The sequence below is a fragment of the Prunus avium genome, chromosome 1, assembly GCF_965620075.1.
Source record: "Prunus avium chromosome 1, drPruAviu1.hap1.1, whole genome shotgun sequence".
NCBI classification, from domain to species: domain Eukaryota; kingdom Viridiplantae; phylum Streptophyta; class Magnoliopsida; order Rosales; family Rosaceae; genus Prunus; species Prunus avium.
In genome coordinates this window covers 18514361-18539144 of record NC_142284.1, presented here as the reverse complement: position 1 = coordinate 18539144, position 24784 = coordinate 18514361, and the positions used below count along the sequence as shown (strand labels likewise).

At 38.0% G+C, this 24784-nt stretch overlaps 1 protein-coding gene across 1 annotated transcript; it reads right to left on the bottom strand.

The window, feature by feature from the left end:
* Positions 1-1280: 1280 nt before the first annotated feature.
* Positions 1281-24784, bottom strand: LOC110760041 (disease resistance protein RPV1-like). Its single transcript, XM_088255632.1, has 5 exons — positions 24098-24784; positions 22621-23713; positions 22200-22481; positions 1966-2569; positions 1281-1563 (listed from the first exon to the last, which is right to left on the bottom strand). The coding sequence occupies exons 1-5, from the start codon at positions 24601-24603 to the stop codon at positions 1547-1549; spliced, it is 2502 nt and encodes an 833-aa protein (XP_088111758.1). The 5' UTR covers positions 24604-24784; the 3' UTR covers positions 1281-1546.

The following is a 24784-nucleotide window of genomic DNA, read 5'->3' as shown; positions in this document are numbered from 1 at the left end:
CCTCCTACAAAATTTGGAAAAATCTGGATCTTCAAACCCTTTGAATTATCTTTCCAAGCATATGCAGCCCAACTCAAGAAAGAATCAAAAAGACCTTCAAATGTAATTTTTGGCCCAGTAACGCAGATGCTGCCGAATTTGACCTTAAACTGCCAAAACTTGCATAACTTCCTCTAGGAGACTCGGAATCATGAACCGTAAAATGATCCAGAAACTAGACTTCTACATCTTTCCAATGATATAGGGCTCAGTATCTGGTTCATCCTGCGCAAGTACAGTCCAATTCGTGAAGTTGACTGATCTGCAGACGCCGTTTTGAGCTAACTTGTCTCCAAAATGCATTTAATGAGTCTCAAGCTTATTACACTGAAACAAACACAAAATTTATTAAAAGCACAAGTTTAACTCAAAAACATAATCAAATGATATATAAATATGCCCCGATCATGTGGGCCCAAAAGCCATAAGACCTTGGCTCGAGCTTCTTCAATATTGATTGTAGTTGACGCTTTTTGAGGTTTTACAGATCGTTCAATATACCCATTTCGGCTTCAATTCGGCTAGGTAGTCTGATTCTGTTGGTATAGGTATTGTAGGGTGTTTCAAGAACACTCCCCACGTCGTCCTAAGCACGGCGGTATACTCGGATTTGGAATTGGTTACCGTTTGACTATTGAATGGATATTGGGCCTATTATGCGATGTTTGGGTTCGATAGGTTCGGACAATTTGATTGGTTCCAATGTCAAATATGGTGTTCTCGGTACCTCTAGAATCGTGTAGCAACTTGTGGATCGAAAATCGAAGTCCCGGATACTCCGAGTCAATGATTCTAAGTTTATGCGAAACGATCGTTGTCCGATCGTGCCATTGGCGTAGATCCAACCGCTCGATTGAGATCAAACTTTCGAGACTTGTTTAATAGACTTTGTTAGACCTATAAGAACTTTTGTATCGGAAATCAGAGGTCGTGGGCCCCCGCGGGCCTAATTGACCTAGATGTTGGGCCTCGCTAGCCCAAATAGGACCATTTGATTGGGAGGTGTTTGTGGTTTGGTTGTTTGATTTTAAAATGGTATTTTCTTAGGAGAGTTTTATTAATTGTTTATGAATTATTGTTCTATCGCTTTTACTTTCCAGACATGATATATCTATATTTATTTTTATATATGTGTTAAATGGATTAATAATTGGATTGTGTTGCCTTCGGAAATATGGTAACCCATTTAATAATCTGTTTAACCATGTCACATGTGTGGTAAATAACATCTTAACCCATTTAATAACATGTGTACAAACCAAATTAAATTATTTAAGTACATATCCAACTAGTTTAACTTTGAAGAACCAGTTTAACATCAGTCACAAATTAATCCAAGTTCTAAAACATTATCACAACATAAAATACAAAAATTAGTCTACCATAGTTCTAAAACATCATTACAACAACACAAAGATCAGGTCTCATCATCATCCAATCATAGTATTAGAGTCTGCAGTAGATTGAGGTGGATTTATGTCCATCAACATCAGCACTACCACCCCCATCATAAAAAAGATCCATCTGTATAATAGCAAGAAGTAGAACTTTTAGCAGGTTTATAGGGTGAAAAGTAAAATTTAGAGAGCAACAACGCCATTAAATACAAACAAACCAAAAATTGGAACATGCAATAGTCAAACTCCAAAAAATATTAAAAATAAAAAGTGGTGCAGTAAAGTGGTGCAGTTATTACCAATGGAATTTGTGGACAGTGTCTTCGCTCCTCCTTAAAATTAATGAAATTTTGACACTTGCCAAATTTAAGCAACATTGACAAAGTTTCAACAAAAAAGAAAAAATAATATTTAAAAATTTTAACAATTGTCAAAACCACATTGATTGTAAGGAGGCAAGCATTTTCCAATTTTGTGCTGAAGGGGAGGTTGATAAAATAAAAATTTTAAAAAAGTGATGCAAACTCACATTGAAATGCAGAGAGTTCATATTCATCTTCATCTTCATTTTCTTCATTTTCATCATTTTTGCCATCATCACCATCCTTTGGCATGCTAATATGAGCCAGGTGGGCCCCTAAGCTTTTGAAGAGCAACCCTTTGCCGCCTATGCAGGAAACAGTAATAATTCGAGAAATAGACGGCTTCAATTGATCATCACTCTTTCCATCATCATCACCCTTCGGCTTCGTGTGAGCAGGTAATGGAACATATTGCAGCCAGACATGACGTGCCCCTGTCTCTCCTGACACTGACCACCAATTTCGACCATAGTCTGTGCATACTCCATCGATAAAAAACGACAATCCAAAATCACACGGCCGAACACATGATTCCGTAATTTCCCAAACAGTACACAAAACCAATTTTGTGTTCTCCAATCCGAAAGTCCAAGGAATTTCAATAGGAATTTCAATTTTGTGTTCGTGATTAGAGTTACTATTCAGAAGAAGCACACCTACGTCCGTACAAAAACTGAACGACACCGAAACATCACTGTCTGGAAAACTGAACTGCTCTGGAACTTTACTGCCTGGCAGTGTAACATTAATAACATTATACCTCTTCACTGGCTGTAACACAACAAAACAGAGGCATATATTAATTAGTCATGCGTGCATAGTATAGTATTAACAATACATGTAATGTAATGTAAGCATATTAATTAGGGCTAACATCATTTTACCCCCTCAAGATTTGGGGTCATTCTTGAAATGAGCCATGCGGTTTTAATTTCGTCAATTTACGCCATAATGTTTCAAAATTCGACCAATTTACACTTTCCGTCTCTGTTAAGTGATGACGTGGCAAACGTGGGGTCCACCTTTTTAGCTTAGATGTTATAAAATATGTAAAAAATAATATTAAAAAATTATTTGCTTTTTAAGTTAATTTAAATCAATTATTTACAACAAAAAAAGGAATATTTAAAAACAAATATCAATTCCACCCGCCCCATCCATCTTCCCCAATTAAAACAAAAAACAAAACAACAAATAAAAAAATAAAAACAAAACAAGAACAATCAAACCAAGCCAAGAAATGTTGAAACTGAACAAGGTTATCGATAAGCTTTGTGAATACAAAGTATGATTGCACTAGTAAACTTGGGAGAGAATTCTTATTGAACTAAAACAACCAACTTGGCTATTAAATAGCCTTACATCAAAACAGGAAATAAGATAGCAGCCCACGATTATACAGGTCCTAGAATCGTGGTAAGTGACTAAATCAAAAACAGAAAGATAACCTTGTCCCTCAAGTATAGGAGGGTTATTAACACGTCTAGGAATAACTCCTAGAACAAAGGAATCCTAACAACTAGAATCTTAACAACTTCAACATCCTCCTTAAACTGAATACGATTGATATTTAGTTTATTCCAGGGTATTTGCAGACACCCATTAAATCTCGCAGCTTCAGAAACACTTCAAGCTTCAACGGCTTTATCATGATGTCTGCAATCTGCTCTTGAGTAGAACATTGCAACAGCTCCATTACCTCATCTTTGACGAGGTCTCGAAGAAAATGAAACCGCACGTCTATGTGCTTGCTACGACCATGCATTACCGGATTCTTTGAAAGCTTAATGGTTGAGACATTATCACAATAAACCACTGTCGGACCAGTTTGCCTCAAGTTTAAACTTCTCAAAATTCTTCTTAACCATACTACTTGACATGCACTCGCAGCTGCAGCAATAAACTCTGCTTCAGTAGTGGAGAGAGTAACCACTGGTTGCTTCTTCAAGGACCATGAAACTGCTCCTGAATTCATCATAAAAACATAACTTGAAGTACTTTTTCTATCATCTTGATCACCAGCATAGTCACTGTCCGTGTAACCAATAAGTTCTTCACATCCTCCCTTCTTGTAGAATATCCCAAAACCAACAGTGCCTTTCACATACCTTAGAATCCTTTTAGCTGCCAATAAATGAGACTCAGTAGGATGCTCCATGTACCTACTAATTAGACTTACAACAAACATAAGATCAGGGCGTGTAGCTGTTAAGTACATGAGACTTCCAACCATTTGCTTATAAAGCGTGCTATCTGTTTGTGCTTGATAAATCACGGCCATGAGCTGGCCGAAAGAGCCCTTTCTCTCGGCCCTGGCACTTATTCGCAGAGGCTGAAACGCAGCGTTTCGCCAAGGCATTTCGCCTTCCTTAAAAATAAAAGAAGAAATGCTAAGGCATGATCATCTCGGCCTCAAGCGTAGGCCGAGGCCGAGGCCGAACAAAATTGCGGCCAAGGCATTAAAAGCAAATCATCACGTGGGAAGTGACTGAAGTCAGGATTTGGTGATGAAGATCAGAGTGATTAGACGTGGACATTCTCACAAGAATTCTGACAGCTTGAGATGTTGGTTCACCAGCTATCCAGGCCATAAATGCGTCTCCACGGCCAGAGGTTCAGAACCCACGATCGAGAGCGGCGGCCGAGATTCACCGGGATTTCTGGAGTCTCACCACCATACTTCACGATCCCAAATGTCGATTGGACTGCCCACTTGCGCTAATCAGACTCCACTATGTGTAAATTCAGCCTCGATTACTCATCCAGGGACTCTTCCTATAAATACAAGACTCGAGCTACATTCAAAGGGTTCAACACCAAAACAAGCCTCCCACGGAGCAACTTATTTTTTCCTGTAATGCACTTTCAATATCTTTACTTGCTTTCCTAGGAGTAGTGTTAGATTGTAAGCAGAATCCATTCATCAATATATCATACGACCCTTGATTTTCAAGGCGCCGGAGCACCATCCTTGTTGTTCGTTCACTCACCCCATATATCACACGACCGTCGCTCCCTGAGCAGCGCGCCGGAGCACTGCCCAAAATCCACCACCAACACCATCACTCGACGGCCTTGTAGTTCAGGCCGTGAACCTAACAGCCGAGAACAGTTCCTCTCTCGGCTACAATCGTTTGACTAGGAAGACAGATCAAACAGGCGCACCATTCATCCATCCAACACTCATCGAAACATCAACGCAAGGTAAACCGTGCTGGCACGCCCGCGCGCAACCGCACCGCACCCAAAAGCAGGAAACCCCGTGTTAACGCACATCCCCTCGGCCCGGAACTCCAAGCCGTGAAATTTGCGCGGCAGACACTATCAACCCCCACTCCTCCTTCATCACGAGTAAGCTTAAATCCGGGAACCACAGGGTTATACACTGAGTTGCATTGATTCATGTTAAACCTGTCCAAAACTTCCTGTGCATACTTCCGTTGACTAATAAATATGCCATCCGTTGTCTGCACCACTTCAATGCCAAGGAAGTACCTCATTGTTCCGAGATCAGTCATATCAAACTCAACCATCATGGACCTTTTGAATTGCTCGAATAACAATCCATCATTCCCAGTGAAAATAAGGTCATCAACATAGAGACATACAATCAAAATTTTACCTTCATTGGCTGTCTTGATGAACAATGTATGTTCGTGGGGACATTTTGAAAAACCCTCCTTGATGAAATACGCCTCTATTCGACTGTACCATGCCCGTGGAGCTTGCTTGAGTCCGTATAATGCCTTTTTGAGACGATATACCTTGGATTCGCTCCCCTTCTGTTCATAACCAAGTGTCTGTGCAACAAAAACTTCCTCATTAATCTCTCCATGCAGAAAAGCTGATTTGACGTCGAGTTGGTAAATCCTCCAATTCCGTTGTGCAGCAAGGGAAATAACCACTCGAATTGTATCCAATCGAGCCACTGGTGCAAACACTTCAGAAAAATTCACTCCATATTTTTTACTATATCCTTTGGCAACAAGTCGAGCTTTGTACTTGTCCACCTCCCCATTTTCATTCAATTTTGTCTTGAAAACCCACTTTACTCCAATAGTCTTTCCCCCTGATGGCAGATCAGTCAATTCCCACGTATCATTCTTCGCTATGGCTTCTATTTCTCGATCCATTGCTTGTTTCCACTTCTCACTCTTCACGGTAGCTTCATAAGTAGTGGGATCACGATTAGTAAACAAGGCTAGATGAGCCAAGTTCACATGTTCTTCATCAGAGAGACCTTCACCGGTGTCATAATCTCTCATCCAAAGTGGTGGCCTTCGAGTTCGTCCCGCTGGAGTTAAACTGCCAGCATCCACTATATCTCCTGCTTCTAAAGAATCACTACCATCAGACTCATTGTGGTCCATATCTTCATTAGCTCCAGATCTGTCTTCATCTCCTTCATCTTCTGTAACTGTTTCTTCATCAGTTTCCCATTCAAGATCAGCTAAAATAATTTGCTCATGACTGTCATCCCAATTCCATTGTTGATCTTCCTCAAAAACCACATCTCGGCTTACAATAATTTTCTGTGAAATAGGATCAAACAATCTATAAGCTTTGGACTCTTCACTTACCCCTAACAGTATGCATTTGAGGCTTTTATCATCAAGTTTGACTCTTTTGCTATCAGGTACATGTACATGAGATAGGCAGCCAAAAACTCTAAAGTGATCCACCGATGGTTTGCACCCACTCCAAGCTTCTTCAGGTGTCTTGTTTTTCACAGCATGGGTTGGACTTCGATTCAATACATGTACTGACCAGTTCACTGCTTCTGGCCAGAAAGTCTTTGGAATTTGCTTCTGTGACAGCATGCACCGTACCATATTCATGATAGTCCGATTCTTCCGTTCAGCAACGCCGTTTTGTTGAGGAGTGTAGGCAGCCGTCAACTGTCTGTGAATGCCATTCGTATTGCAAAAATTTGTGAATTCATGTGATGTGAACTCACCTCCTCGATCTGTCCTCAAACCTCTTATAAATGCTCATATTTCCTTCTCCACTCTAGCTTTATACGTTTTGAACAAAACAAAGGCTTCTGATTTTTCCACCAGAAAATAAACCCAAGTTCTTCTACTGTAATCATCAGTAAAAGTGATGAGATATCGCTTCTTGCTATTTGAGATTGGACTTATTGGGCCACATATGTCAGCATGTATCAACTATAGCATCTTAGAAGCCCTCCACACACTCTCCTTTGGAAAAGAATCACGATGCTGCTTTCCCACAAGACAGTCTTCACATACTTTATGAGAATCTTTGATCTGTGGCAGCCCTTCAACCATATTCTTTTGTTGTAGTACTTTCAGTCCATTCCAACTTAAATGCCCATATCGACAATGCCAATGATGTGCTTGATCTGTGGTTGTCATGGAGAGACAGTTTTGTTCCTTCAATGAGCAGTGAGCAACCAACACAAACATCCTATTGTATGTCATCTCAGTTTCAAGAATTAGACCTTTCTCATAATGAAAAATCTTACACTGTCCATGTTGTATGAGCAACCCGAGTCCCTTCTCTTGCAATTGACCAATACTCAATAAATTATTCTTCAATTCTGGGACAAAAAAGACTCCTGTACTCACAAGCACAATCCCATGTACCTCCATTCGCACCGTGCCTTTGCCTTGTACACTGAGACTGGAATTATTTCCCAGCTTCACTGACTTTCGGAAGTTGTCATCCATCTCGATAAATGCTTCCCTTCTGCCACACATATGATTGCTGCATCCAGAATCAAGAAACCAAATATACTCCATCCCAGCTTCCTTAACATCCACCTGCGCCATGAGCAACATTTTTTCCTTTGTTTCTGCAAAGTTAGCCTTAGAATCACTAGCTTTCTTAGGGCATTCCCACTGAAAATGCCCTAGCTCATGACAGTTGTAGCATTCTAGAGTAGATTTGTCGAACCCAAATCTACCCCTTCCTCTTCCTCTTCCACGATGAGAGCCACGACCACCACCTCTTCCTCCTTGTTGAACTCCAGAAGTTACTTGAAGAGCTTGTTCATCCACAACATGCCGACTTATTCGTTGTTCATGTACAAGAAGACTGCTCTGAAGCTCATCAATGGATAAAGCATCCAAATCATGCGACTCCTCAATTGAGCAGACAACATAATCATATTTTGAAGTCATAGACCTCAAAATTTTCTCAATGATTACCACATCTTCCATTTTTTCTCCATGAAGCCTCATCTTGTTGGCTATAATGAGCGTCCTGCCAAAATAGTCGTTGACAGTTTCCCCAGTCTTCATATGCAATACTTCAAACTCCTTTCGAAGTGCTTGCAATTGAGCACGCTTCACACGTGCTGTTCCTTGGTACTTCTGCTTCAAGGAATCCCATATATCCTTTGCAGTGTCCTTCTTCAAAATCGTTTCCAGGATCGAACGATCAATGGCTTGAAACAGATAGTTCTTGGCCTTCAAGTCTTTTAGCTTCTGCTCCTCCAGTGCCTTCTTCTGCGAATCACTAGAATCAGCTCCTTCTGCTACGGCTGCTACGGCAGCGATCCCTGTCTCCACCAAGTGCCAATATTCCTTGGAACGTAAAAAATTCTCCATAAGCATACTCCAGTGATCATAGTGCCCATCTAATCTTGGAATGGCAGGTTGTACAAAACTATTCTCAGACGTCATGTTCTTGTTCTCTCACACTGGTAATTGTGTCTGCAGGTTTTGAGTCAGGCCCCGTGATGGAGCTCTGATACCAAATGTTGAAACTGAACAAGGTTATCGATAAGCTTTGTGAATACAAAGTATGATTGCACTAGTAAACTTGGGAGAGAATTCTTATTGAACTGAAACAACCAACTTGGCTATTAAATAGCCTTACATCAAAACAGGAAATAAGATAGCAGCCCACGATTATACAGGTCCTAGAATCGTGGTAAGTGACTAAATCAAAAACAGAAAGATAACCTTGTCCCTCAAGTATAGGAGGGTTATTAACACGTCTAGGAATAACTCCTAGAACAAAGGAATCCTAACAACTAGAATCTTAACAACTTCAACAAGAAAACCCCAAGGAAGGATATTAAGCCTTGCCCTCCACCTGTTCAAAGTGCGGAGATTTTGGCAGTTGGTGATGTTGTTGAGGTGTTGAAGGTTTTGGATGAAAATTATTACTTTGACTAGGCTACTTGGATCTTTTGAGGAGTTTAGAGAGCACAAACATAGGATCTGAGTGCGCCAATTTTGGAAAGATGACAAATGGGTTGTGATTGGAAATGTAAACTTCTATCTGGTTCATCTTGATTTTCTGTATTTTACCAAGCCCAGAAAACCCCACCCCCACCCATCTTCCCCAATCCCGATCTCATCTTCCCCAACCCCCATCCCCACCTTCCCATACCTAGACTACTCCTCAACCTAACTGGCCTAGCTGCTGGGCCCCAACACCGCGGAGGCAGCCACCTTCATATGCTCCCAATTCGTCGTCGTCTACTCCATGATCTCTGACATCGCCTATGCCGTCGACTCTTATTCTCAATGTAGCTCCGCTTCGCCATGCTCTGCGTCGGCTTCGTCCGCGATGTTTTCAAATCTGGGGGCAGGGATGTTTTCAGATCTGGGGTGCGATGGGTTGCGGAACGGGAAAAGTGGGTTGTTTGCAGGCAGTGATTGTGAGGTGGTCTGGGTGGTTTGTAGTCAATGGTTGTGAGGTGGTCCGGGTTGTTTGCAGGCGGCGGTTGTGAGGTGATCTGGGTTGAAAGAGGAGAGGGTTTGGTGGTGGGGTTGGTGACGACCTGGGGGGTTTGGAATGTTGATTTTTTTTCTTTTTTTGTTTTAAATAATTTATTTTAATATTTTTAATTAACTTAAAAAGTAAAGGATTTTTTAATATTATTTTTTACATATTTTATTACATCTAAGCTAAAAAGGTGGACCCCACATTTGCCACATCATCACTTAACAGAAGACCAAACGGTCAAATTGACAGAAAGTGTAAATTGGTCGAATTTTGAAACATTAGGGCGTAAATTGACAAAATTAAAACCGCATGGCCCATTTCAAGAAAGACCCCAAATCTTGATGGGGGTAAGATGATGTTAGCCCTATTAATTATATAGAAATAATTAAGAGAAAACATATATACGTCACCTGATTCAGTAAAATATTTGCCATCTTTGCAGCGTCCAACCCTAGATTATTGCACAGCCTATGGCAACACAAGTCCATGCGACTAATGCCTTGCATGTCTCCGTCTTCTAATATCTTTGACAATGTTGAAAATCTTTCTAGTGATACGCAATCACTCACGTCCACAAATTTTATAGACGGTGGAGGTTGTACTTCAATTTCTACAAGCCTCTTGCAACCACGCAAATAAAGTCCCTCCAAGTTGACAAATATCTTTGACAATGTTGAAAATCTTTCCAGTGATACGCAATCACTCACGTCCATAAATTTTATAGACGGTGGCAGTTGTACTTCAATTTCCACAAGCCTCTTGCAACCACGCAAATAAAGTCGCACCAAGTTGACAAATTTGCAAATCCACACAGGAAGACTAACCAAATTGCTGTTGGACAGATCAATTATCCATACTTTGGACGACCAACCAAAATTCTCCAAGGAATCAATGTCTGATACATTGCACTCTTGAAATTGAATCCTGCATCGCCTGTGAACTGCTGATCGGTGCATATTTTCATATCATTTTGTACCCTTCTAGCTTATGATTTGGTTATGTTTTTTTTAGTTAAACTTGTGCTTTTAATCCTTTTTGTGTTTATCTTTCAGTTCATTGAGCTTTAGGTAATAATGATGGCTTTAGAGAGCATAATTCATGCAATTCAAGCATGTTAAGGCTTAATTTGGATGAATGGATGAAGAGCTTAAAGACAAACTCATTTTGGCTACAGCCCCCTGCCAGTCCAGTTCCGTAGGTCATATTGCAAGCTTTGTTTCAACAACCTACATAGCTCGAATGAGGCCACATTCTTCATGAAAGTTGTTCCAATTGGTGTGTCCTATAACATATCCAAAATTCAGCCCCATTGGATAAATCTGGAGTCCGTTACCTAGCAAACACAGAACCATGCTCAGGATGGATCTTATCAGCGCGGAAAATGAGTTAGCAATTTATTTCGGCCTTAACTTCTTCCTCCGACCTTGGATTGGCCCAAATAACATATGGCTGGAAAGAAGACATTCTGAACTTCAAGTTTGAGTGCTTAAAGTCTTAATTTGCTTAAGGGAAGCCCAATTCGTAAGCCCTTGAAGTTGCTGGTCATGCTGACCTCAGGATGAGCTATTATTTCTGGTTGGAAGCTTGGTCATGGTGACATGAAGATGAGCTAGGGCTGCTGGTGGGATTTATTAGTGAAGTGCATCAACCATTTCAGATTTTATAAAACAAGTGTTGTATGCATTAGCCATACTTAATTCAGATTTTCAGCTTCCTTAGGCCTATATATAGTGAGGTTTCCCAAGCTTGTAAACACACCCCAAGGGGGGGAGCTCTCAAACACTTCTCTAGAGCTCCCTTCCCTTCTCTCCCTCAAATTCTCTTAGTTTTCCTTTCTAGTTCTCAATTCTAGCTTTCCTTTTGCTTCTTAGTTGTAATTTATTTTTCATTATGTAAATTCTTTTCTTTAGTTTCAAGTTTGATTAGTTTCCAAGTTTCAATTATGGTTCATGTTCTTATTCATTATGCTTATAAGTTAATATGCTAGTTTGAATGATTGATCACCATTTAGGCTTGCATGTTAGCTATCTTGGTTTGAATTAAGAGTAGACACCATACTTTAATTCGAATTGAACTATGAATAGGAAGAGTATGTATGGACATTCGACAACAGGGATTAGATACATACTTGGTTGTTTAAATTGTTCTTCTATGCTTAATGGGTTCCTAATGCTTAATTTTAGGTTAGACAACAAATGATCAAATTAGGGAATTAGGAACACAAGGTTATGACCACACACCATGGCTTAATCATACTTTAGCTAGAATCAATCCGTTAATCTAGTTGAACTTGGGAACTTATCTACTTGAGTTAGTTATTTTCTTTCTTCCTTGTTTTATTTATTTCCTTTTTTTTTCATTTCTGTTTTGTGTAGGGAAAATGAATTGGATCATTCAATCACCAATCCTCGTGGGATCGACCTCGCACTTACATATGCTATACTACCGAACGGCTCGTGCACTTGCGAGTATCACAAGTTGAGGATGCAACTGAATCCATTTTGGTGCAGCTGTATCTACACAGCTGTATCTACACACCATTTGAAGCTTGGTCATGGTGACATGAAGATGAGCTAGGGCTGCTGGTGGGATTTATTAGTGAAGTGCATCAACCATTTCAGATTTTATAAAACAAGTGTTGTATGCATTAGCCATACTTAATTCAGATTTTCAGCTTCCTTAGGCCTATATATAGTGAGGTTTCCCAAGCTTGTAAACACACCCCAAGGGGGGGAGCTCTCAAACACTTCTCTAGAGCTCCCTTCCCTTCTCTCCCTCAAATTCTCTTAGTTTTCCTTTCTAGTTCTCAATTCTAGCTTTCCTTTTGCTTCTTAGTTGTAATTTATTTTTCATTATGTAAATTCTTTTCTTTAGTTTCAAGTTTGATTAGTTTCCAAGTTTCAATTATGGTTCATGTTCTTATTCATTATGCTTATAAGTTAATATGCTAGTTTGAATGATTGATCACCATTTAGGCTTGCATGTTAGCTATCTTGGTTTGAATTAAGAGTAGACACCATACTTTAATTCGAATTGAACTATGAATAGGAAGAGTATGTATGGACATTCGACAACAGGGATTAGATACATGCTTGGTTGTTTAAATTGTTCTTCTATGCTTAATGGGTTCCTAATGCTTAATTTTAGGTTAGACAACAAATGATCAAATTAGGGAATTAGGAACACAAGGTTATGACCACACACCATGGCTTAATCATACATTAGCTAGAATCAATCCGTTAATCTAATTGAACTTGGGAACTTATCTGCTTGAGTTAGTTATTTTCTTTCTTCCTTGTTTTATTTATTTCCTTTCTTTTTCATTTCTGTTTTGTGTAGGGAAAATGAATTGAATCATTCAATCACCAATCCTCGTGGGATCGACCTCGCACTTACATACGTTATACTACCGAACGGCTCGTGCACTTGCGAGTATCACAAGTTGAGGATGCAACTGAATCCATTTTGGTGCAGCTGTATCTACACAACAAGTTTTTGGCGCCGTTGCCGGGGATTGGCAACATAGTTTGGTTCTATTTCTTTTCCCTACTTGTTTTATTTTTATTTTTCATTTTCATGTTCTTCTAAACAATTTCAAGTTTTAAAGTTAATGATGTTAATGGACCAGTTGTGTTTGTAGTCCAACAGAAAAGGACAATTGCCCAACAAGCAAGAGAACTGGGTTTAAGTCCCAGCTTACACAACCCATTGATGCTTGTTGCTTTGAAGCATGGAATTGGATGTGTGTTGATATTCCTTTTCAATTTAGTTTTTATTTCCTAATCCTTTTAATTCCATTTCAAGTTTGTGTGTTTGTTTTAGAAATTTATGACAGGTTAATAAAGAGGGAGAAAGAAGGCAATTTCAAAGATAGGAAGTGTGGAGTAGTGGGAGAAGTCGCGACCTCCAAATGCATCACGCTCGACCTAATCGCTTCAAGGGGAAGTATTTCGATCCTTTCTCTTTACTTGTTTTGTTTTTATTTTAGTAATTTTAAGTTTATGTTTCTTTTATATAAAAAAAAGAATTAAAAAGATTTTTTATATGAGCTGACTCGTGGTAACTCCAGTGAGCGTCTCCGTCAATACAGTGTCTAGGAGTTCTTTAGGCGACACCTTCGGTGTCTAAGAAGTTTGGGTTTTAAGCGGGACCATTGTGACCCCTCCAACCTTCCCGGATCCCCTGGCTGTGTTTTCTGAGGCCCTTAACTGGTCATCCTTGAGTTACTTGTATATTTGTGCGTTTTAATAAATTAAAAAAAAATATATTCAATTTGCAATTTGAAACCTCTCGTTTTTCTTTTCTGTTTCTTTTCTTTGAGTCATTTTCAGTTTTCCTTCCCACACCAATGATAAATCTTGAGTCTAACTTCTAATATGGCTCTTAGGAATTTGATAAGCATTGTGTTAGGTCTGAATCTTATTCTTTTGCTAGCTAAGTCTCACATAATTATGCTTGAGCTTTCTATGCACTTTAGCCATGATTATACAACTCTTGCATGTCTTACCCAATTGTATGCATTTTTTGCTTGTGTGATTCACTGGAATGTCAAGTTTATAACTAAGATATGATTTAGGCCATCTTTGTTAAGCCTCTTTCTTTTTCCTCCATCAACCCATACAATACATATTCCCTTGTAAACCCTTTTGTGCCCAAACACTTAGCCATTTCTTTCTATCACCTTATCATCCATTAAACATCCTACCATCTAGGGGACATGTAGAGTATGATTGTATTTGAGATTGTAATGTATTCAAGGCAATAAATGAGCTATAAAAAAAAAATCAAAAGAAAAAGAGAAAAGAAGTGTGGCCAATGTAGTCACGACCCTAGGGTGATATAAGGAGAAATCAAGGTGATCTAGGGTAAAGAGCCGCAAAATAGGGCCAAATTTTATACAAAGTGTGTAAATGTCAAAATCAAATTTTGAAGTGATTCAATTGCAAAATCTGGTATTGTGAGCTTTTCAAATTATGTGCCTTACATTTCAAATGTCAATGATCTTGTTTATATGACATGCTCTACTTTGTTCCTTAGACTTTGTATTTCAATATCCATTCCTTTTCTAACCATTACATTACATCCATGAGTAAAGTCCTATTGATTTTGGTTTAGCTTGGCAAACTTGTGTTCATTCTTGCAAGAATTCATATCGTTGTTTGAGAAGCATGAGTTGTATCTTCATGGCTACTTCACACACACACCTTGAGCATGATTTTTGTGAGATTGTGGTAGCACTTGAATAATGTTTAGAACTTCCTTAGTGCTTGTTTTGTTCCTTGTTGAGCCATGTCTACGAAGTTAAAATTTCTGTCTGGTTGGAAGGTTAATGTTTTTGTATTTTGTTTTGTTTTGTTTTGCTTAAGGACTAACAAATCTATTAAGTTTTCTAACCATTTTGTTTTGTAGAGTTAGAAAAACGTTTGTGGGTATCGTATCTGTTAAACCCTCAGGAGACACAACTCCTCCTACTAGGGATGCCTAGAGGTTTAAAGGCTTGTTGCATACGCTCAATGCAATCGAGTTACCTACGAAAGTGGTCTAGTTAACTTCTTATTTTGTTTTATTTTTCTTCGTTTTCCTTTTGTTTTGCTCGAGGACTAGCAAAATCTAGGTTTGGGGGTATTTGATCGGTGCATATTTTCATATCATTTTGTACCCTTCTAGCTTATGATTTGGTTATGTTTTTTTTAGTTAAACTTGTGCTTTTAATCCTTTTTGTGTTTATCTTTCAGTTCATTGAGCTTTAGGTAATAATGATGGCTTTAGAGAGCATAATTCATGCAATTCAAGCATGTTAAGGCTTAATTTGGATGAATGGATGAAGAGCTTAAAGACAAACTCATTTTGGCTACAGCCCCCTGCCAGTCCAGTTCCGTAGGTCATATTGCAAGCTTTGTTTCAACAACCTACATAGCTCGAATGAGGCCACATTCTTCATGAAAGTTGTTCCAATTGGTGTGTCCTATAACATATCCAAAATTCAGCCCCATTGGATAAATCTGGAGTCCGTTACCTAGCAAACACAGAACCATGCTCAGGATGGATCTTATCAGCGCGGAAAATGAGTTAGCAATTTATTTCGGCCTTAACTTCTTCCTCCGACCTTGGATTGGCCCAAATAACATATGGCTGGAAAGAAGACATTCTGAACTTCAAGTTTGAGTGCTTAAAGTCTTAATTTGCTTAAGGGAAGCCCAATTCGTAAGCCCTTGAAGTTGCTGGTCATGCTGACCTCAGGATGAGCTATTATTTCTGGTTGGAAGCTTGGTCATGGTGACATGAAGATGAGCTAGGGCTGCTGGTGGGATTTATTAGTGAAGTGCATCAACCATTTCAGATTTTATAAAACAAGTGTTGTATGCATTAGCCATACTTAATTCAGATTTTCAGCTTCCTTAGGCCTATATATAGTGAGGTTTCCCAAGCTTGTAAACACACCCCAAGGGGGGGAGCTCTCAAACACTTCTCTAGAGCTCCCTTCCCTTCTCTCCCTCAAATTCTCTTAGTTTTCCTTTCTAGTTCTCAATTCTAGCTTTCCTTTTGCTTCTTAGTTGTAATTTATTTTTCATTATGTAAATTCTTTTCTTTAGTTTCAAGTTTGATTAGTTTCCAAGTTTCAATTATGGTTCATGTTCTTATTCATTATGCTTATAAGTTAATATGCTAGTTTGAATGATTGATCACCATTTAGGCTTGCATGTTAGCTATCTTGGTTTGAATTAAGAGTAGACACCATACTTTAATTCGAATTGAACTATGAATAGGAAGAGTATGTATGGACATTCGACAACAGGGATTAGATACATACTTGGTTGTTTAAATTGTTCTTCTATGCTTAATGGGTTCCTAATGCTTAATTTTAGGTTAGACAACAAATGATCAAATTAGGGAATTAGGAACACAAGGTTATGACCACACACCATGGCTTAATCATACTTTAGCTAGAATCAATCCGTTAATCTAGTTGAACTTGGGAACTTATCTACTTGAGTTAGTTATTTTCTTTCTTCCTTGTTTTATTTATTTCCTTTTTTTTTCATTTCTGTTTTGTGTAGGGAAAATGAATTGGATCATTCAATCACCAATCCTCGTGGGATCGACCTCGCACTTACATATGCTATACTACCGAACGGCTCGTGCACTTGCGAGTATCACAAGTTGAGGATGCAACTGAATCCATTTTGGTGCAGCTGTATCTACACAGCTGTATCTACACACCATTTGAAGCTTGGTCATGGTGACATGAAGATGAGCTAGGGCTGCTGGTGGGATTTATTAGTGAAGTGCATCAACCATTTCAGATTTTATAAAACAAGTGTTGTATGCATTAGCCATACTTAATTCAGATTTTCAGCTTCCTTAGGCCTATATATAGTGAGGTTTCCCAAGCTTGTAAACACACCCCAAGGGGGGGAGCTCTCAAACACTTCTCTAGAGCTCCCTTCCCTTCTCTCCCTCAAATTCTCTTAGTTTTCCTTTCTAGTTCTCAATTCTAGCTTTCCTTTTGCTTCTTAGTTGTAATTTATTTTTCATTATGTAAATTCTTTTCTTTAGTTTCAAGTTTGATTAGTTTCCAAGTTTCAATTATGGTTCATGTTCTTATTCATTATGCTTATAAGTTAATATGCTAGTTTGAATGATTGATCACCATTTAGGCTTGCATGTTAGCTATCTTGGTTTGAATTAAGAGTAGACACCATACTTTAATTCGAATTGAACTATGAATAGGAAGAGTATGTATGGACATTCGACAACAGGGATTAGATACATGCTTGGTTGTTTAAATTGTTCTTCTATGCTTAATGGGTTCCTAATGCTTAATTTTAGGTTAGACAACAAATGATCAAATTAGGGAATTAGGAACACAAGGTTATGACCACACACCATGGCTTAATCATACATTAGCTAGAATCAATCCGTTAATCTAATTGAACTTGGGAACTTATCTGCTTGAGTTAGTTATTTTCTTTCTTCCTTGTTTTATTTATTTCCTTTCTTTTTCATTTCTGTTTTGTGTAGGGAAAATGAATTGAATCATTCAATCACCAATCCTCGTGGGATCGACCTCGCACTTACATACGTTATACTACCGAACGGCTCGTGCACTTGCGAGTATCACAAGTTGAGGATGCAACTGAATCCATTTTGGTGCAGCTGTATCTACACAACAAGTTTTTGGCGCCGTTGCCGGGGATTGGCAACATAGTTTGGTTCTATTTCTTTTCCCTACTTGTTTTATTTTTATTTTTCATTTTCATGTTCTTCTAAACAATTTCAAGTTTTAAAGTTAATGATGTTAATGGACCAGTTGTGTTTGTAGTCCAACAGAAAAGGACAATTGCCCAACAAGCAAGAGAACTGGGTTTAAGTCCCAGCTTACACAACCCATTGATGCTTGTTGCTTTGAAGCATGGAATTGGATGTGTGTTGATATTCCTTTTCAATTTAGTTTTTATTTCCTAATCCTTTTAATTCCATTTCAAGTTTGTGTGTTTGTTTTAGAAATTTATGACAGGTTAATAAAGAGGGAGAAAGAAGGCAATTTCAAAGATAGGAAGTGTGGAGTAGTGGGAGAAGTCGCGACCTCCAAATGCATCACGCTCGACCTAATCGCTTCAAGGGGAAGTATTTCGATCCTTTCTCTTTACTTGTTTTGTTTTTATTTTAGTAATTTTAAGTTTATGTTTCTTTTATATAAAAAAAAGAATTAAAAAGATTTTTTATATGAGCTGACTCGTGGTAACTCCAGTGAGCGTCTCCGTCAATACAGTGTCTAGGAGTTCTTTAGGCGACACCTTCGGTGTCTAAGAAGTTTGGGTTTTAAGCGGGACCATTGTGACCCCTCCAACCTTCCCGGATCCCCTGGCTGTGTTTTCTGAGGCCCTTAACTGGTCATCCTTGAGTTACTTGTATATTTGTGCGTTTTAATAAATTAAAAAAAAATATATTCAATTTGCAATTTGAAACCTCTCGTTTTTCTTTTCTGTTTCTTTTCTTTGAGTCATTTTCAGTTTTCCTTCCCACACCAATGATAAATCTTGAGTCTAACTTCTAATATGGCTCTTAGGAATTTGATAAGCATTGTGTTAGGTCTGAATCTTATTCTTTTGCTAGCTAAGTCTCACATAATTATGCTTGAGCTTTCTATGCACTTTAGCCATGATTATACAACTCTTGCATGTCTTACCCAATTGTATGCATTTTTTGCTTGTGTGATTCACTGGAATGTCAAGTTTATAACTAAGATATGATTTAGGCCATCTTTGTTAAGCCTCTTTCTTTTTCCTCCATCAACCCATACAATACATATTCCCTTGTAAACCCTTTTGTGCCCAAACACTTAGCCATTTCTTTCTATCACCTTATCATCCATTAAACATCCTACCATCTAGGGGACATGTAGAGTATGATTGTATTTGAGATTGTAATGTATTCAAGGCAATAAATGAGCTATAAAAAAAAAATCAAAAGAAAAAGAGAAAAGAAGTGTGGCCAATGTAGTCACGACCCTAGGGTGATATAAGGAGAAATCAAGGTGATCTAGGGTAAAGAGCCGCAAAATAGGGCCAAATTTTATACAAAGTGTGTAAATGTCAAAATCAAATTTTGAAGTGATTCAATTGCAAAATCTGGTATTGTGAGCTTTTCAAATTATGTGCCTTACATTTCAAATGTCAATGATCTTGTTTATATGACATGCTCTACTTTGTTCCTTAGACTTTGTATTTCAATATCCATTCCTTTTCTAACCATTACATTACATCCATGAGTAAAGTCCTATTGATTTTGGTTTAGCTTGGCAAACTTGTGTTCATTCTTGCAAGAATTCATATCGTTGTTTGAGAAGCATGAGTTGTATCTTCATGGCTACTTCACACACACACCTTGAGCATGATTTTTGTGAGATTGTGGTAGCACTTGAATAATGTTTAGAACTTCCTTAGTGCTTGTTTTGTTCCTTGTTGAGCCATGTCTACGAAGTTAAAATTTCTGTCTGGTTGGAAGGTTAATGTTTTTGTATTTTGTTTTGTTTTGTTTTGCTTAAGGACTAACAAATCTATTAAGTTTTCTAACCATTTTGTTTTGTAGAGTTAGAAAAACGTTTGTGGGTATCGTATCTGTTAAACCCTCAGGAGACACAACTCCTCCTACTAGGGATGCCTAGAGGTTTAAAGGCTTGTTGCATACGCTCAATGCAATCGAGTTACCTACGAAAGTGGTCTAGTTAACTTCTTATTTTGTTTTATTTTTCTTCGTTTTCCTTTTGTTTTGCTCGAGGACTAGCAAAATCTAGGTTTGGGGGTATTTGATCGGTGCATATTTTCATATCATTTTGTACCCTTCTAGCTTATGATTTGGTTATGTTTTTTTTAGTTAAACTTGTGCTTTTAATCCTTTTTGTGTTTATCTTTCAGTTCATTGAGCTTTAGGTAATAATGATGGCTTTAGAGAGCATAATTCATGCAATTCAAGCATGTTAAGGCTTAATTTGGATGAATGGATGAAGAGCTTAAAGACAAACTCATTTTGGCTACAGCCCCCTGCCAGTCCAGTTCCGTAGGTCATATTGCAAGCTTTGTTTCAACAACCTACATAGCTCGAATGAGGCCACATTCTTCATGAAAGTTGTTCCAATTGGTGTGTCCTATAACATATCCAAAATTCAGCCCCATTGGATAAATCTGGAGTCCGTTACCTAGCAAACACAGAACCATGCTCAGGATGGATCTTATCAGCGCGGAAAATGAGTTAGCAATTTATTTCGGCCTTAACTTCTTCCTCCGACCTTGGATTGGCCCAAATAACATATGGCTGGAAAGAAGACATTCTGAACTTCAAGTTTGAGTGCTTAAAGTCTTAATTTGCTTAAGGGAAGCCCAATTCGTAAGCCCTTGAAGTTGCTGGTCATGCTGACCTCAGGATGAGCTATTATTTCTGGTTGGAAGCTTGGTCATGGTGACATGAAGATGAGCTAGGGCTGCTGGTGGGATTTATTAGTGAAGTGCATCAACCATTTCAGATTTTATAAAACAAGTGTTGTATGCATTAGCCATACTTAATTCAGATTTTCAGCTTCCTTAGGCCTATATATAGTGAGGTTTCCCAAGCTTGTAAACACACCCCAAGGGGGGGAGCTCTCAAACACTTCTCTAGAGCTCCCTTCCCTTCTCTCCCTCAAATTCTCTTAGTTTTCCTTTCTAGTTCTCAATTCTAGCTTTCCTTTTGCTTCTTAGTTGTAATTTATTTTTCATTATGTAAATTCTTTTCTTTAGTTTCAAGTTTGATTAGTTTCCAAGTTTCAATTATGGTTCATGTTCTTATTCATTATGCTTATAAGTTAATATGCTAGTTTGAATGATTGATCACCATTTAGGCTTGCATGTTAGCTATCTTGGTTTGAATTAAGAGTAGACACCATACTTTAATTCGAATTGAACTATGAATAGGAAGAGTATGTATGGACATTCGACAACAGGGATTAGATACATGCTTGGTTGTTTAAATTGTTCTTCTATGCTTAATGGGTTCCTAATGCTTAATTTTAGGTTAGACAACAAATGATCAAATTAGGGAATTAGGAACACAAGGTTATGACCACACACCATGGCTTAATCATACATTAGCTAGAATCAATCCGTTAATCTAATTGAACTTGGGAACTTATCTGCTTGAGTTAGTTATTTTCTTTCTTCCTTGTTTTATTTATTTCCTTTCTTTTTCATTTCTGTTTTGTGTAGGGAAAATGAATTGAATCATTCAATCACCAATCCTCGTGGGATCGACCTCGCACTTACATACGTTATACTACCGAACGGCTCGTGCACTTGCGAGTATCACAAGTTGAGGATGCAACTGAATCCATTTTGGTGCAGCTGTATCTACACAACAACTGCTAATGAGCTAAAGTTGTCACGTGGAATGTTTGAGTTAGTTAAAACCTCCAAAGGAAGTGATTCTTCAGAGATCAAGTTATTTGGAAGTGTGACTAGTTTTGGGCATCGATTGAGATTAAGAGTGTGGAGATTCTGAAACCCATAAATACTTGGTGGCAGATTTGTAAGGTTTTCACATTCAGCTAAGTCTAAATATTCAAGCGCAGTGAGATGTCCAACTGATGAAGGCAACTCTTTTATAGCTGTTCCACTCAAATCCAATTCTTCAAGTTTATGAAGATATCCAATTGATGAAGGCAACTCTTTTATAGCTGTTCCACTCAAATACAATTGTTCAAGTTTCTGAAGATATCCAATTGATGAAGGCAACTCTTTTATAGCTGTTCCACTCAAATACAATTTTTCAAGTTTATGAAGATATCCAATTGATGAAAGCAACTCTTTTATAGCTGTTCCACTCAAATCCAATTTTTCAAGTTTATGAAGATATCCAATTGATGAAGGCAACTCTTTTATAGCTGTTCCACTCAAATCCAAAATTTCAAGTTTATGAAGATAACCAACTGATGCATCAACCTTAACTAAACTTCTACAACCATATGCATCCAAGGACCTTAGGTTTGGGCTGCCGGATAAGTCGGGAATTTCAGTTAGGAATTCAGAGCCCGTCAAATTCAAAAATGTCAACATTGTGAAATGCTGTGAAACCAAAGAAGAATTGTATATAAAAAATAAAAATAAAAACAAATCATAAAAGTGACCTCTTAAAATAATAAGGGATGAAAAATAATGTAAAGTACCTGCAATCTCTTCCTTATTTGTTTGATGCGGCTGTAAGGCAGATTGAGCACAACTAGTGCCTTTGGACAAAATTTGGCTGGAAAAGATTGGAATGGACATCTATACCAATCAAGCACTCTCAAATTGCTTGGGATAGAACTAGCGTATCCAGAAAGGCATACATTATAGTTTATGAAAATTTTAAGATTTTTCATCTTCGAGAAGCTTCTGCCAACATCCAAGAATACCTCCTCATCTTGTTTGGGGAAATCTAACATGATGCCTGTGATTTTATTTGTTCCCTAATAGAAAAAAGAAAAATGTACTAAGTGTTACAAAGTATTATAATAATAAAAAATATATTATACTTAACACACAACGTGTGTTAGTTATTGAATTTAATAAAACTTTACACTCACATATATAATTTAATTTACTTACTGTATTTTTAGTCAGAACATGCTCAACATCTTCATGAAACCACAATCTGCTACGTCCTCCAGGTTCAGTGGGCGACTCCTGCTCAATTATGTCCTTACCCATCTTTTCTAGTAAGTCATGCATATGAATATAATCTCCATGTTCAACACTTATGAGGGACTTTTCTATGAGTACTTCAATGCCATATCTAGCGTTTAGCTCACAAACTTCTGTCACATAGTTTCTACTTTTACCCTTAAAGAAACATGCGATGTCAAGGAAAACCTTCTTTACTCTATCATCCAAGGCATTGTAACTTATTTTGAGAACTTCTTGAATTTCCATGCCTTGGAAACCATCCAATGCAGCTTGCCATTTATGTTTACTTCCACCATATAGATGAGAACCTAGAACTTTCAAAGCCAAAGGAAGGCCTTGAGCATAGCGCATTGCACGTTCTGCAAGTTTCACATAATCACCCAAAGGAGGCTCACTTCTTTTGAAGGCATACCAACTCAAGAGCTCAAGAGCTGCAGGATCACGTAAAATCTTGACCTCATGTATTAAATTAACATCATGAGCAGTTAACAGTTGCTTATCCCTTGTTGTTATGATAATTCTACTGCCTGCACCAAACCATTCACATGCCCCAGCTAAGTTTCGTAACTGGTCCATGTCATTCAAATCATCAAGAACCAAGAGAACCTTTCTACAACTCAACCTTTCCTGTATCACAATGGCTCCTTTATCAACATTAGTCACCTTCAAATTTTTTACCTTTAGAATGTCAGAAAGAAGATTCTCTTGTAATCCGACTGAACCTTCATGCGACGTTGACCTTTCTCTAACGTTTGCCAAAAAGGAACAACCTTCAAATTTGTGGGCAATTGAATTATAAACAGCTTTAGCAATTGTGGTCTTACCTATTCCACCAGTTCCCCATACCCCTACCATACGAACATCGTTTTCCCCCAAATCTAAAAGCTCATTCATAACTTGTACTTGAGCTTGCATTCCAACTGGATGCTCTGCCACTTTCATACACTCATGCTTTAATAATTGTTCTGAAATCTTTTCAATGATATTTTGGATAAATTTAGATTCAGATTCATGCCTGCCAATTGAAAAGAATATGAAACATTTAGTGACTTGACATGGCATTTCTATATATAAACTATAAAATAATATAGTTTAACTCTTATAAAACTGATTCCAATTAGAATAGCTTGTCAAGAATTGGAATCAAAACACCATTTAGAATAGCTTCTATTTTTCAACTACTTAGTAGTATAATTTTTGAAAAGGAGAAAATTACTTTATTAATAATAATTATAACCTTAATGTTTTGGATAAAATATTTTTCACACTATTAATTAATTATTGACATCAAAAAATTATTTTCATTGATTTCTTTTAACAAAAAAATTGTAATTACTTTTTTGTTTTTGGATCAACAAAACAAAATAAAAAGCATTATATAAGAGGGTTAGAAATTTACTCGTCCAAAGGGAACCCTGACAAAGCTGCTGCTTGTGAAAGTGCTGCCCTCCATTTCTTGACCTTGTCCTTTTTATCTTTGTATTTGCGCTCCATGTTAGCCAGTGCATCCCCAAAGCTACCTCTCTGATTTCGTACATCTGATGGATTCACCTTATAAAAAACTGGCAGGACCAGTTGTTGATTTGATTCTTTGCAGTCAAGAATCTTAACAAGTTCATCCAAACAACACTTTGAAGAGGCATAATTTTTAGAGAACACAACGACAGAAATCTTTGATTCTTCAATTGCTGTGAGAAGCGCGCTTGATATTTCTTCTCCTCTTCTGAGCTCATCATCATCCCTGAAGGTGTTAATGCCTTGTTGACATAAAGCGCTATACAAATGGTCTGTGAAGTTGTGGCGCGTGTCTTCCCCTCTGAAGCTCAGAAAGACCTGGTTTTTCCATGAATTGGTGAAGGAAGCCGAGGAAGAAGAGGCTCGTTGGTTGGCCATGGAAGCCAACATAATTGTTTCAGTGTTTGACTGTCGTCAGAAAACAGATGAGTCTTACTTGAAGAGTTTGGGAGTGAGCAAATGTAAAAGGCTTTATCTTTGCTTTGAATCCAAAGCGGATTCATGAAATGGTAGGAAGTGTCGCTGAAACTTCCCAGTCTTCAATTATTGGGGCTTTTCACGTCATGAGGAG

Bases quoted from the DNA above. Each gene is read 5' to 3' on its own strand.
- LOC110760041 (XM_088255632.1), bottom strand. From the start codon at position 24,603: ATGTTGGCTTCCATGGCCAACCAACGAGCCTCTTCTTCCTCGGCTTCC. The intron at 23,714-24,097 runs GTAAATTTCTAA...TTCAATTGGCAG, and splicing joins TCAGGGTTCCCTTTGGACGA to GCATGAATCTGAATCTAAAT. The intron at 22,482-22,620 runs GTAAGTAAATTA...TTTTTCTATTAG, and splicing joins ATGTTCTGACTAAAAATACA to GGAACAAATAAAATCACAGG.